General features: G+C 44.7%; 1 protein-coding gene across 1 annotated transcript; it reads left to right on the top strand.

Moving 5' to 3' along the window:
• Window positions 1-5,102: 5,102 nt before the first annotated feature.
• On the top strand, window positions 5,103-13,598 carry LOC101170186 (transmembrane protease serine 11A). The gene is made up of 6 exons (XM_004071096.5): window positions 5,103-5,783; window positions 7,233-7,253; window positions 9,475-9,658; window positions 9,725-9,990; window positions 10,577-10,707; window positions 12,471-13,598. Exons 1-6 carry the CDS (start codon window positions 5,735-5,737, stop codon window positions 12,738-12,740), a joined length of 921 nt encoding a protein of 306 aa, XP_004071144.1. The 5' UTR covers window positions 5,103-5,734; the 3' UTR covers window positions 12,741-13,598.
• Window positions 13,599-15,514: the final 1,916 nt, after the last annotated feature.

The raw sequence follows: 15,514 nt of genomic DNA, 5'->3' as shown, positions 1-15,514 counted from the left end.
CAATCCCAGAAGGCACTCGTTATGAAGATGAGGGGGAGGCAGACGCAGGAAGTTCATGACGAAAACCGCCTGATGTCAGACGGACCCACACATCAAGACTGTTTCAGCAGGACGAGGCTTCCTTCCGGTTCAGGAGGGGTTTACAGCAGCAGCTGGAGGCGTTAACCCAGTGCTTCTCAGTTATTTTTTGCAAGGCCCCCCCTAGGAAAAAGAAAACGCCCCCCCCCCCCAACACACACACACACATTTGCTGCAGTGACAATATATTGGGTTAGTTTCTATATAAATGTTGTAAGTATAACTAAAATCTTTTAACATTAACAAAAGAAAAAAACAATTTAAATCCACTTTCAACAAATATTAACTTTATTTTGCCACAGAAACCCTGTTCTAGTCTAAAACAGAAAAGAAGCTTAAAGTGCCTGAAATAAAAAAATCTATCAGTATTTATTTAAACTAAAAACATTTTGACCAACTGAACCATTTGATGCAGAGAAAAATAATTCAATCAATAAATAACATTAAATTTAAATTGATCTGAAACATGAAAACAGCAGCACCAATAACATTTTTAGTCTGAAGAAATAGGTAAATACATTGTTCTGATTTATTTTCTAAATATTATTAAAATTAAATATTATATTATTTTTTTATGATGTCATAGAGTGCAGCTGTTTTCCTGCATCACCTGCTGTCTGTATGTCAAATACTGACACCAACTAAACCACAGACAGACAAAGAAAACATTGATGGAAAATAAAGACGTCATCAAAATGTCTACAATAGATCATAAAGAATGACATTATTAGCATGAGCTGAGGAAACTGAAGGCCCAGAATGATCCTGGTGTTGCGCAATAGAGGCATCTCTCCGCGTGCCCGTTCCACCTCTCTGCCTGAGCCCACTACCCCTCCCCTCTCCTTCTCGCACACGCGTGTGACGGGAGCAGCTGCAGGGACGGCAGTCCACAGTTTCAGGCTGTTACAAACTCTGTGATATAAGAGATAAGAGGAAAACAACAGTGGAGCAGATTTTTTTCCAAGCACTGAGCCGCTGGCACAGCAGCCCCCCTTTTACGCCCTGAGCAACTGCCCGTATGACCTGTGCCTAAAACCGCTACTGCTGCACGCCCCCCCTTGCATCGCATCCCCTCAGGGGGGGGCGCGCCCCACTATTTGACATAACTGCGTCAACCTGACCTTCAGTTGAGGATTCGTTGGAGTGCTGGTCCGACACACATGGTTTTTTCGATAATCTGGTTCTACAGTAGCTCTGATTGAGATCCTGGATGTGGTCTCAGGTGAGGGACAGTCCCCTGATGCTCCGTTCACACCACCCTTGCCAACGGGTGTTCAAGTGACCACTTCCAAATTCCACGTAAACGCACGCAAACGTGCACTTCAGGCTTCCACGTTCAAAACTCTCGCGTTCACACGTTGCTACGCCAGTTTTTATGACCTTTTTTGGACTTTGAGAACAAAACACACGGCCTTTCATCAGGTGTTGAAAGTTTAACCAGTTGAACCTTGACCAATCAGAAACTAAGATTTGGTAGTGATGTATAGATGCCGTCCTTTTATTTCGTGGAAGGGCCGACTCTTTAAAACTGATCATTGAGGAGAAATGAATAATTGCGGTTTGTGTCCGGCTGGAATTCTTCGACACCGAGTCTTTCACGTTTTGGAATAGAGCTGTGAAAGAAAAAGCCTGGAGGCAGATTCACCAGATTTGCACCGCTTTGACATTTGACCCCCAAGCCTCTTCCAACTGTGAGGTCAAGCGCTGGTATGTGCTAAATGCTGACAGAGCGCTCAGGAACGCACAGCACATGTCGGGTGTGTTCTGGGTCCCTGTTGACCAGACAGGGTCCCAGCCTGACCTCCATCGGAGCTGCAGCAGGAAGCTGAAAGCTGGTGAGCAGCCTTTCTCCCTTGAGGAAGAGGAGGATGGACAGTCACCAGGATCCTCTGAGTCTCCAGCTGGAACTGCCTCTCAGGACGACTCGTCCCACTGCTGGAGGGCATTCCAGTCCACCTGGTTGCTGGTGGGACACCGGTCTTAGTATAAAGGGTCCAAGTGTGGTTGGGTGGAGCTGGTGTGTGCACGGGGAGGGGCTTGGGGGTGGAATTAGAGGGGAGGGGCTTGGGCTGGACTTTGTCATCTGTGGTTTTTTAGTGAGAGGCGTTTTGAACTGATGGGCCCCGCCCATCAGGTGTTCCAAACAGGTCAAACAGGAAGTGGCTCCAAGAAGCTAAAATCCCCCAGACATCTATAGAGAAATAAACTTCAGTCATTCTGTTGGTCAGATGAACCGTTCTAGATCTGGTACCTTTTTGTAAACATTTTCTAGATAATCTTCATTTTTTTCATGATATTTCTCTGTAGTTTCAGTGATAAACTGACCAATCAGATGCCTCACTATAAGTGGGTGGAGCCTGCTGGCCGCACGTCCAACACTCAATACATTTGATTGATATATTTGACGTAGCCCGCTTCATGGGTAGGGGTGTGGCCTTCCAACAAGCTCACTCCTGATTGGTGAGAGTGGTTACCATGGAAACTCAAACTGACTTCTCTTGTTGTCTGGGTCTGACTAGCGGTGTACGGATCGTGAAAAAATGGCGACTAGATTGGCTTCATTTGGTTGGAGCTGGAATAAACCATTTCTATGAGGGGGGTGTCACACTCAGTCCAGTTCTCTGGTTCAGTCGGTGGTTCTGAATCTTCTGTGTGAGCCGGATGCTCTGTGTGTTTGAACGTTTTTCATTGAACTATTTTTTTGCAAATCTGAACTAAAGAGAGTTTTTTTTGGGAACGTATTTCCTCTTGACGTCTCCTGTGAGTAGAGGAGGGTCAGAACTCACTGGTTGGTGGAACCACCAGGTTCTATGAGGAACAAGGAAATCTGGTTCTTGAAGGTCATCTGAGGTAATCGGGTTTCTAATCTGAAGACAGATGTCTTCTTTGAGTTTCTATTGATCTGATCAGACGGTTCAGTTATTTGCTGTGTGGCTCTGAGGGGTTCAAACGCAGGACGCTTGTCTCTCTGAAGTGGAAATCACGGTCAGAACAGGAATCAAATGGATCCTGTAAATCATAAATTTGGATTCAAAACATACATTTATGTTTCAACATAAACATAAAAAATGACGTATTGGTTTATTCTTGAAACATGTTTCATCTTCACATGAGTGGATTTTTCTGTTTCTGTTTGTTTGGCTTCTCCCTCCTCCAAAGCGGCCACAGGAGAGGCGTTTAAAGACCAGAAGGTGGGTGCGATTTTTGGGTTGCACCGTCATTTTTTGGTTCTGATCCAAATGTTTATTCACTGGAAGTTTGTATCGTGTTCTGAAGGAAACCATCTCTCCTTCCTCTAAAGGAAGATTTGTGACATTTACCACGATTCTGCAATTCACCTGCAAGGAGAACATGGCGCCATAAATACACAAAGACGACCTAAAAACACGCCTTCACTCATAAATCAGGACAGTACAGTGGTGGATAAAACACCAAAGGTAAAGAACTAAAGGTTTTTGTAGTTTTTCGCTGCTTCCTGTCATGCTGTGAGTCTGAATCTCTGCAGCTTTTGGACCAAATCCCAGTCGTAGATGTTTTTACCTCAGCGGTCACATCTGCATTCCGCTGTTTCTTACAGGACAGGTTGTGACCTCACCTGTCCGACTGCCACATCAGCCACGGCAGCCGCCTCACCTGTGACGCCACAGGTGGAACCAGTTGACCCGCACACCTAAATGACCTCAGCGCCTCAGCGTGTGAGATCTTCCCTCCGAGCACCTTCAGGTCTCCTGCAGCAGCTTCTCCTCTTCAGGCAGATCAAACGGGAAGAAACTTTGTAGATTTTCCATCTTCCCGCCATTTTGGAGTCAGATCCGAGCAGAAGATCCGTCAGCAGAGGCATGAAGCTGCAGGGCTGCAGGCAGGAGTGCGGCGGGGGCAAAAAGACTGCTGACGGGAGGAACCCAGGACAAAACAGGGCTGGGGGGCCGTTCTCAGAGTACTGAGGAGAAAAAAAGTGCTAAACACACAAAAACAATAAATCATCAATCAGCTGATTAGACGCAGGAAAGAAACCATTTGGAGCTTCAGTTACAGCCCTCCCTCCTGAAGGCAGCATGGGGGGGGGGTAGACCTGGGTGGGTGTCAAATTTGTCCGAGAGGACAGGAGGAGCTGAAAACCACCGTTCTGCATCAGAATGAGACTTTCATGAGGCCAGAGGAACCTGGACTGACGGCTGGAACTCAGTTGCTTTTCTCAGAGTCCTGTGGTTTTCTAGGAATGCCGCTCGGGAACAATTCAGGAGGTTTTACGAACTTATTACGGAATAACAAGAAACATCTATGCTGCTGGAATAACAGCCACGCCACGCCGCCATGACTCTGACAGGGCGGGGCCGGAGGAATGCCGAGGAGCAGATGGCCCACATGATGGTTCACGGATGAACCGGGTCACACAGACCCAGACAAAAACATCTGGTCTTATATGTGACTTTTTTTTCTGAGGGCGATGTGTGTTTCTTTTTTTTGTTAATGTTTTTGTTTTGGTTTCCAGATTGTAACGTTGTTTTTGTTGTGAAGCATTTTGTGTTCCAAATGTGTGAAAAGTGTTGCATACTTGACATCAAATCTTACTCCTTCTATATTTGTATTTATACAACACATGTATTCATTCAAACTGAATCAAAGTCCATAACATGTGAAGTGAAAATCATTCAAATATCTTAAATAAAAAGTTTTAAGTTTTTTTTCCCAAACACGATTTCAGGAAACAGTGCTGTAAAGCAGTGTGTCGTCAGCATAGCTATGAAAACAAAGGCCACGCCTCCTGATGATGACCATAAGTGGCAGCCCACGTGTATATTCATTAAAAAAAATTGATCCCTTGACCTATAAGAAGAACATATTCATAATCAATTTAAAGGTCTGGACTGTGATTTGTAATCCTCTTGTTGTTTACTATTACCTCCTTGTGACATCATCAAAGGGTGTGACAGAAAGCGGGTTGTTCACGTTTAGCTGCGTATTGCTACACCTGGATGTGTGCATCATACATATATATGTCCTGAACTCAGACAGGTTACTCCAGTGTTCTGCATTTCTGGGTTTTTGTGCACAATAAACATCTTTTTCGGCTGTAACAGCCCCCTGAAACAGCAGCTTGGACTAGAAAAGCCACAACCTTAACCTCAACCCTGAAGACGGATGAGAAGGTTGTCAAGGGAAGTCCAACCACCAAAACTGACTGACAGTGAGAGGATCTCAGTGACAGCAGACTCCTCCAAGTCTGGACGTCCTTCAGGTCGTCAGAAAGGTCACCAGCGTCCAGCCCAACACGGATGGCAGCAACACAAGCTAACACAAGTTCTTTCACCCAGAAAGAGAAATGAAGCTACAAAATACTTTGGGAGCTGTTTGGTTGGCTGTGGGCACCTGACCTCTAGGCTGTAACACTTTGATCTATCTGTGAAATGGAGGTAGAACCAGTCCAGAACCGAACAGATCCGGAAACATCAGGACAGACAGAAGATTCCTCATCTGCTTGTTTTCCTCTTTGCTCTCTGAGCAGAGGAGCTGATTCTTCCAGACTCTAGTGGCGAACCGGCGTCTGAATGTGCTGCAGGATAAGGGCGGGAACAGTTTAAGGTGTGTTGTCTCATGTGTCTGACAGGAGCTGATAAAAGGGCCGGTCGGCAGCAGGTGGACTCACCACAACATCATGAGCTTCCTCACCTGCGGAGTCCTGCTGCTGGCCCTCACAGCTCCAGGTGAGTCATTGAACGCATCAGAGCTTTATTCTGACGATGGCCGGAAAACCCTTCAGTGTCTGTCGTGTTGCTGTTGTTGTTTATTAGAACTAAAGGTGACAGACACAACAATTAGTTGATTTGTTGAATCTATTAATAAAAACCCTGATGTGGCAGTTTGACCTTTTAATCCAGACTGAGTCACGGACCAGAACACGCTAACCAGAACTGGTTCCTCCTCTCCTGAAGAAGAGACCTGATCCAGCATCAGGGTTTCACCCGAAAACATTCAGCCGCATGTGACTTTGTCTCTTTTACAGTTTTCTTCCTTTGTTCACAAAAGGAAGGGTTTTCAGTAATGAAGGAGCAGACGGTTTGTTTGCTCAGATTCAGAAGATTTATGTCTGAAAAAATCCTGAAAAAACCTTTTCATTCATACTTTTGTTGATTCAGATTTCTGTGGCAATCTTCCAGCTGTTTCAGGTTGAGTCCATATCACTGAGCGTGTAAATGGTAAATGTTGTGTTCTTGTGTGACTGGAACGGTGACTGGAAAGCGCTTTGGGCCTTTGAGGAAAAGCGTCACACAAGTAAAGATGATTGAACATCAGTAGAACGTGACGATGGAGGCGGCTTCCACCTCTCTGTACTGGTGGTGGAAAACAAATATTTTTTCTAAAATCTCAACATAAAAAAAGGAGAACTGTTTTATTTTGTCAAAATGTTCTTGTTTATTTGCTGGAGATTTGTTGAAAACATTTATTGTGTTGAGAGATTTTTGGAAAGTAGAAATGTTTTTCATTTTGAGGGACGTTCATGTTAGCAACGATCCTCTGTGGCCGACGGAAACTTTGCATTGTGGTCAGATTTGCTTGCGGGCGTTTTCTGGTTTGTGTCTTTCGCCATGGGCCAGTCCCACCCTGCTCCTGGGGGGTGGGGGGTGGGTGTTTGCAGAAACACCTCTGAGGAATCTACTGTAGGTGGGTCACATGAACAGAGTGTGGTTTCCGTTGCCGTTGTTGACCGGCTGAACTAGAAAAGTAGGAAGACCCAACTTTACGGGATTAATGATCACCCAAACCTATAGGCCACATGGGGGGGGGGGGGCAGGGATGACAACATTTACAGGAGGACTTTGGTGTTTCCTGGATCAGAGTCCACTTTGATCTTTAGGCGTCGCCGTTTCTGAAGTTCAGCAGAAAAACTTCCACCAGATTCCCGATTCATGTAAAACTAGCAGAGTGTCATCGACATAGAAAAAAGCTGAATCATGCAGACGAGTCAGCTGATGCTCACAGCAATGCATGGATCGTGATCCACATCAGCGTCATCATTAGTCTGTTTCACAAACAAACACAGGCTGCCGCCCTCATCTTAGCCCCAAATGTTCGGCTCATTCCTGGAGGCGGAGAACCCGTCTGACAGGTTCCACCGAGTGGACAAACATCTCACCTCTCTGTTCTCTCTGCAGGGGGACGTGCACAGATCGATGGTGAGTTTGCTTTCCTGTTCACTCCTTCTTTGATTTTCTCTGAACCAATCAGATTCAGCCTCTGTGGATCCGGTTTAGACTGTGTGTGAACACCAGAACAGAGATCAGCAGCACTTTGGCTCAAATCCTGCAGAAACGACCAGAGATAAGATAAGACAGGAATTTATTGATCCCCAGAGGGAAATTGAGTCGTTTCAGCTGCCAAACGAGAAATAGAAGAGTTAGAAAACAAATAGCAAGAATAAGAATAAAATAGTAGTAGATCATGGTAGTAAAGGTACACATAAGTAAGTAGGTAAATACACAGCAGTCCCATGTGGTGTCAGTGTCAGTCTACCTGCTGTCCGGTGGTATTCCTGTTTGCACTGAGGGTGCAGCCGTCTGCGGCTGAACGAGCTCCTCAGGGTCCTCGCCGTCTCATACCGAGGGTGGGAGGGGTCGTTCCAGAGGCTGGACAGCTTGGTCAGCACCTCCTCTCAGCGACAGAGTCCACTGAGTCCAGGGGACAGTCCAGGACAGGGCGAGCCCTCTGGACCAGCTTGTCCAGTTTCCACATGTCCCTGTCTGTCATCCCACCCCTCCAGCAGACCGCTGCACAGAAAAACTGCAACCACAGTTTGATAAAAGCAGCAGAGAGGCAGACGCTGAACCACAGCAGCATCACTGACGGCTCTTTAGGACCTAGAGTGTTCTCAGCTTCTTCCAGGGGAGAAAAAAAGAGACATTTTACTGATGGGAGGTCAGAGATCAGACCTTCAGTTCATGTCAATCACGTCTGCTGCTTCAGACCGATTCTATGGAAACGCAGAAAAGCTCGTCTGAATCCCAGCTTTCATTTGAAACGGAAAACTCCCTTTTCCTCCGCTGTCCTTCCTTCTTGCTGCTGAATCGTCTGAACTCCAAACCTCAAAAACCTGCTCATCCTCATCTCGTCTGCTCTTTCCTGTAATCGGGTTTGGGGATTTTCTTCTTCTCTTCTGAGTCTCAACTCACACCAAATTATTTTCTAACAATGTCTGATGGAGGTCGTCACGATGACGTGCGTCAGGTTTAAAGGAAAGAACAGGTTCTGCGGTTGAATCTGTCAATCACTCTCTGGGGGGTTTCTCTACAACCACGGAGTCAAACTTTGATTCTCATGGTTTCATCAACACATTTCTGAAATGTTTGTTTCCTGGAAAAATGTGGAAATATTTTCTGTTTTCTTTTTGTCTCTTAGTCAGAATGTTTTAAAAAGTCGCTCTGAGGTGGAATCTGGATCAGCTTGAAATGAACAAAACCAGATTTTCCATTTGAAAACAGCTTAACATTTATAACAAACAATAATTGTGGTGAGGACAACACCATTAGGGTGGAACATGGCTACGTTGTTGCTATGGCGATGGGCCAGCATTTGTCTTATTTTTAACATTGAATTTAGTTGTGATTTTGCTATTAAATACAGATTTTAAGTTTGAGTGGCTCATTTAACCTGAATGTGGCACTGTCAGGGTTCTGACTTTTTCCTTAATAAAGAGAAGAACCACACAGGAGATGAGAACTTTTGCTAGACGTCTGCAGAAGGAGAATCGTTCTGTGACAGCAGGAACAGAGGAGTTCTGCCTGCAGTGGATCCAGTTTGGTTTTATTGGTGGCCGGGGTTGATAACATAAAAGTAGGTCATTCAGTCAGGCAGTACAGAACATCATATTCTTGTATAATCAGAACTTTTCAGGTCATTGTTTTCTTACTGAAAGATAGAACTCAGACAATCATATTATGGTGATAATAGCGTGTAAGCAAATGAGAATCACATAACCCTAACAGGCACATCTCAAAAATGCAGAACAGCTGATGTCTCAATAACTGAAGCGTTCTAACGATAATTTTTATCCCATAAATTCAACACAAAAACATTAATAACAATTATTATTAATATCAGGAACACAAACAAATGTTATAAATGTTTTTTTCTCAGCTTCCTAAGCGAAACAAAACAAAACTTGGCCCAGTTTAGCTGATCTCACTTTACTTTTATGTTCACGTTTAAAGAAAAGTTTTCTCCAAATCAAAATGTCTATTTCTCTACTTTACAATCTGGCGGCTCTTTCACGCCATCAGCAAACACAGACGCAGCGCCACGCCGAGTCCTTTGTCTGCTGTTTGCTGAAGGTTTCGTGTCACAAATGTTCCGTGTGAAGCAGCCAGAAACAGATCCTGCAGCTTCTCCTGTCTCCTGCAGTCTGCGGTAAAGCTGCCCTCAACACCAAGGCGGAGTCCAGGATCGTTGGAGGCCAGGCCGCTGCTGCGGGGGCGTGGCCCTGGCAGGTCAGGCTGCATATACCGGTGTCCGGAGGGGCGGCTCTCTGTGGGGGGTCTCTGATAAACAGCCAATGGATCCTGAGCGCCGCTCACTGTTTCAGCAGGTGAGCTGAGCTCTGGTCACATGACCTCACCTGCCTGCAGCTTTATTTACATGTTTGTCTTTTCAGCACCAGCACTGCAGGTGTGGTCGTTTACCTGGGAGAGACAGAGATAAACAACAGTCCTAACTCTGTGAGCAAGACGGTGTCCCAGATTATTGTCCATGAGAACTACAACAAGCAAACTCAGGACAACGACGTCTCTCTGCTGAAGCTGACCTCACCTGTGACCTTCAACGACTACATCAGCCCCGTTTGTTTGGCAGAACAGGGCAGCAACTTCCCCGGCGGGACCACCGTCTGGGTCACCGGCTTTGGGACGCTTTCATCGGGAGGTCAGGAGGTCACCTGGTTACTTTGTCACCTCTGAAAGTCTGGAAGAATAAACACTTCATTAAAAAGCTTAATTTTTAAATAAATGTTCCTATCAACATTGTCACAAGAACAGGCAGACGGCTGGATCCAAATGCAGCAGGTTTATTAGCTCAGCTTAAAACCCACAAAGATAAATCAGGGTCAGGCTGGCAGAGGTCAATACCAGACATGAAACCATCAGAGGAGAGACGGGATGGTCCATTTCCAGGCGAGGGTCAGGGCAGGCAGCAGGCAAACAGGGTCTGGGTCAGGAAACAGAAGATCAGGTCCAGATATAGCACTCGGTAAGGAAGGTGGAGTGGCACAACCAATACTTCGCACTGATCTCAGCTCAGTGCAGTGCTTCAGGCTGCTGTGGTTGATTGGGTGAAGGAGAGTCAGGTGTGCAGCATCCAGGAAGTGTGGTTAGAACTCTGGAGATGGTTCCTGATGGTGACCAAAGGGGGAGACAGAGACGTCTGAGAAAAGCTGAACTGATCAAATGACCTGATGGGTTTCTGCTGCCCTTCTAAAGGTTCTTATCTTCATTCTTCTCTTCTCGTTCAGGTTCTACGTCTTCCAGTCTGCAGGAAGTGAGCGTTCCCATCGTGTCCAACTCCCAGTGTAGCTCCTCTTACAGTTTAACCAGCAACATGATGTGTGCTGGTCTGACACAGGGAGGGAAGGATTCCTGTCAGGTGAGTCCCGCCCACCAACATGACCCTCAGATTCACTCAGAGGGTCCTTCAGTCCCCCTTAAAAGGTCCTTAACAGTTCAAAAGACTCTGATATGACCTGAGAAAACCCGTGAGGCAAATAAATACTTTCACTTCTTCCAATCATCGTTTGAATGACATGTTAAAGAGGATCTGCGTGCTTTTGGTTGACAGGAGTGAGGGGAGGAGCAGACAGGTTGATGAGATCTTGTTCAGATGTTATCTAGAAAAGATAAGCGAGTCCATTCATTAGCAAATGGAATGAGGAACAGAAAGTAACTTTTAGGATATTTGTCAACCCAAATCCTGAGCTACATGGCAATCCAAGAGCTGATTTGTTTCAGGTCTGCATTAAAACTTCCTGTTAGTTTCAGACTGTTGCTGCAAAAGACAGAATGATGTCACTGAACAGAGTTACTGCTGTTTTGGTTTGTTCTAAGGGAAAAAATGGCCGTTGCCTTGGAGACGTCACACTGCTCTGGGGTCTCATGTGACTTCTGTCTCCTGCATTTCTGCACACATTCACTGATGTGAAACTAGAACAAACCAGGTTGTTCCTGTAGTTTAGAGACTCCTACTGATGGAGGCTAGCAACCGTCTGTGATGTCACACAGGAATCCATCCAGACCGGAAAAACATCCATGATCCAGAAACCCATGTGAGACACAGAGACGGGTCAGAGAAAACCCAACGGGGCTAAAGCTTCAGTCCCAACGGGCCTTACGGCTGGATACCCCTGTCTGCGGGTGAAAAATGGTCAAACCGAGGCAGCTGTGGTTACCTGGACAAAAGTGATCGGAATAAACGCCTCATCAGAATAAAAATACATCGGAGTACTGCGATCCGATCAGACTCATTCTGTCATGTGCGGGGGGTGGCTCGAGAGCCGGTAGGACCCAGATGCAGAGGCACGAGGATCAGGGACTAGTGGTTTTAATAAACAAAACCGAACACAAAGCGCTGCAGAGCAGGTTTTCAGAACAAAACAAAACTTACTTGATGTGGCGAGGAACAAGGAACTAGACAGCATGACATGAACACCAACACAGAGTTAATGGACCAGCGCAGGAGGAAGGCAGAGACAAGACTTAAATACAGACAGGGCAGACAAGACACAGGTGAACACGATCAGGGCAGATGGGGACCAAAGGAAGTAAAACTCAAGAAACAAGACAAGACAGGAAACCTTTCAAAATAAAACAGGAAACAGAACCAAACAAGACAGAACAAGAACTAAAACGAAAAACAAGACATAACAAACTCAAAACAGGACTCATTCGGATCATTTGGATCATAATTTCTTTCCGATGGAGATAGGTCATGCCGATTGTTGATCCGATCGTGGTGCATAGAAGCAGTTTTTTCCAACCGTGGGTGGGTCACTACTGCTCTGGTTGACGTCGAGCGTAGACGGTGTGGCGCTTTGGAGCGCGAACGGGACCGGCCGGCTGCTCCACGCGGACTCGTAGATTCCTGATTTTGGGTAGTGGAGGGTTCTTTGTTACGGTGTGGCGCTCCAGACGAGGCTTCGGACCGCAGTCCGTCTGGCCCCTCTGTGTGATCGAGCAGCTGGACTCAGGAAAACCGGGTCTCCGAGCTAACGGAGGCGGCTTTTCAACGCAGAACTGCCGGCGCCAAAGAACTGCAGAAATGTTATCTAGTTGGGATTGTCACAGAAATCCCAACTTTCTGACTTTGATTGCAAACAGTTTGGAGCTCATAACTAACATGTCTGCTGTCTGCAGGGAGACTCCGGTGGTCCTCTGGTCAGTAAAAATAATGACACCAGGTGGATCCAGGCCGGAGTGGTGAGCTTTGGAGATGGATGTGCCAAGCCAAACACCCCAGGAGTCTACGCCCGGGTCTCAGAGTACCAGACCTGGATCAGCAGCCGGGTCAGTGGGACCCAGCCGGGGTTCGTCAGCTTCGTCAGCGGCTCCTCCAGCATCTCAGCAGCTCACTTCATCTCCATGGCTGTGCTGCCCGTCCTCTTCTCCGTCTTTGTCCTCTTCTGAGAGCTTTAAAGAAGCTCTCCAGGACGCACAGAAACTCTGGGTCAGAACCTGCAAAGAAGTTCACTTTAGATGAAAAACCCTTGAAAAAGCTTAGTGTCACATTTTCGTCTTATTCTGTAGTTTGGTTCCAGAACATTCAGAGACTTATTTTCTATGAAAGAAAACCAGAAGACGGGAGAGCAGAAGACAAATCTGACCAACAGAAAACATCCTCCAGTCCATGTTTCAGGATTGTCCTGTAAAGTCAATCCAACTATGTTCCAGATGTCTAACAGGGTTCTGGGTTCAGTTCTGGATAACCAAACACCTTAGAAATGTTAAAACGATTGTAATTCCTCAGAGATCTTTGATTGAGGCTGAAGGCTTCACATTATTATCTGAATATCTAAAAACAGGAACTTTAATAGAATCACAGTGAATTCAGTTTGGTTTTAATTTTTCTAATGAACTACATTTTAATTACAAAAATTCTTATTCGTTTCCAGAAACCTGTTGTGTTCAGTTTGTCCCTCTTGAGCTTCTGTACAGAAATGAATCCTACTTTTCTCTGATGTGGGTGTAAATGAAGGGAATGTGCTTTTAGCAGGAATGTCTGCACTGATGAAGTCTGTGAACTCAGGAGCAGCTTTGCTGATCCATGAAACTTTCTGCTCTTTCACTTTGTTTTTCTGCTTATAATTTTAGTTCTGGATGTTTTACTTTTATGATTTATTCCTAAGGAATTTCAGTCATCGCTGCAAACGTGTCATCTCTTGGACTTAAAGATGTTTGTGGTTGAAGGACCAAACTCTGTTTCTTATTTCTTCCTGTATTGATTTTAAAGACAAAACATTCAAATAAATCCAGTTTTTGAACTTCTGGGGCTTTGATGGAAAGTTCTTCTGAGAGTGAGTCATGTTTAGGAGAGGACAACCCAAACCCATCTCAGCAGTGCATTATGGGAGTTTGGGGTCTGGGGAGACTTACTGTCCAGACAGAACTCAGGCTGGACTCAGATGCAGAGTTTAGAGCTTTTAATTCCAGGTAAAGGCTTTTGCTGTGGCACGGGATAAAGGAACACTCAGACTATTTAAGACACAACAGAAGGCTGACAAGACATGACGCTTACTGAGGGCTGTCCGGTCTCTGTATGACCAGCAGGAGATGGTTTGCATTGCTGGCAGTAAGTCGGTTCCTGGTGGATGTTGGATTCTGACAGGGCTGCCTCTTATCCCCAGTTCTGTTCATGGTCTTTACTGAAAGAGTTTCTTGGTGCAGCCAAAGGCTGGAGGGGGTCTGGATGGGGTTAGGGTTACAGAGCCCTACCAGCCCTGGGAACGCCCCAGGGTCCCCTGAGAGGAATTGGATGGAGAGAGGGACGTGTTAAACATGGTTTGATACCAAAACGGAGCAAAGGCACAGACTGGGAGGCAGTCTGCAGTCAGAACATACCATCTCTTGTTAATTGGTGCAGCTGCAGTTTCAATAGGCAATGAATGGGGAGAACACCCATTGGACAATCAATCTGTTAACATCCCCAGTTGCTCACATATTATTTACAATCATCATGGAAACCAAAACTGCATCACATCTTGGTTTAACTATGACCAAAAAAAGAATGTTTTAAAGGTAAGTAGCTTTAGTTTAGTAGCTGGTTTAGTCATCAAATCAGCAACCATCTGATCTGTTGGACAATACTGCAAAAACACTTCACCATTGTTTACAGTTGATCTCACAAAATGATATTTCATATCAACATGCTTGCATGTCTGTCTATTTACAGGATACTTTTTTATTTCTATATATTTATTTCTTATTTTTTTGGACGAGTGAAAACAAGTGTAGAATAACAAAATAAGACAAAAACAAGAAAATTATAAAGACAAAAAAAAATTATAGAAACAACACAAGTCAAAAAGGGAGTGAGAAGAAGAAAAATGCTATTAACTCTCACCCCCTTTACCTTAAGTCCTTACTTTCCTACTAAACCCAGAAAGTCCACCATCAAAGTCCACGGCCCTACCCAAGTGTAGATACGGTTACAGCTGCACATGCAGTTCTTATTTCCAAAAAACACACAAATTAATAACAAAACATATTTTATAAGTATGCAGATTTACAAATGCTGATGTTCTGTATTGTTTTGTATTTGTACATATTTATCAATGATCATATTTATGTATTTATACTTAAATTCTGTTATGTTGGACATTGTTTCAAGTATTTACTGGTTCTGTTCCACAACTTCACTCCACAAACTGAAACACAAAATCTTTTTTTATTTGTATGAGAAATGTTTTTTTCCCCACAAAAGTGTATTTTGTCGTCTCTTTCTAATCTAATAAATAACCTTCCTCGGTAATAACTTGTTTTCAGCCTTGAATATTATTTGAGCTTTACAGTACTCTACTAGATCATAGAATTTAAGTACTTTTGATTGAATGAATAATTTGTGTGCTCAAGGTAACTGACTGTGTGTGATTCATATTGCTCTCTTCTGAAGTATTGAAAGTGAATGTAACGTTGTTAGTGGTTCCCCCAAACCTACACAATAAGAAAAACATGTTAAGACCAACGTACAGAATACCATGTGGAGTGATTTGTGGTCCAGAACCAGTTTAGCTTTATTCATCACAGAAATACTTCTGGATAGTTTAGTTTGTAAGTACCGAATACGTGGTTTCCAGGCTAGTTTTTCATCAATTATGACCCCAAGAAATTTATTTTCATAAATTCTTTCAAGTTTTACACCAAGTATGTGCATGTCAATGTTAATGTTTTTACAATTATGTTGA

Source organism: Oryzias latipes, chromosome 8, assembly GCF_053564925.1.
Source record: "Oryzias latipes strain Hd-rR chromosome 8, Olatipes_Hd-rR_3.1".
NCBI classification, from domain to species: domain Eukaryota; kingdom Metazoa; phylum Chordata; class Actinopteri; order Beloniformes; family Adrianichthyidae; genus Oryzias; species Oryzias latipes.
Note: the sequence above shows the minus strand (reverse complement) of the source record. Positions and strands in the feature narration are given on the sequence as shown.

Excerpts from the sequence above, each read along its gene's own strand:
- LOC101170186 (XM_004071096.5), top strand. The coding sequence starts at position 5,735 with ATGAGCTTCCTCACCTGCGGAGTCCTGCTGCTGGCCCTCACAGCTCCA. Across the intron at positions 9,659-9,724 it reads GCCGCTCACTGTTTCAGCAG|CACCAGCACTGCAGGTGTGG; the intron begins GTGAGCTGAGCT and ends TTGTCTTTTCAG. Across the intron at positions 9,991-10,576 it reads TGGGACGCTTTCATCGGGAG|GTTCTACGTCTTCCAGTCTG; the intron begins GTCAGGAGGTCA and ends CTTCTCGTTCAG.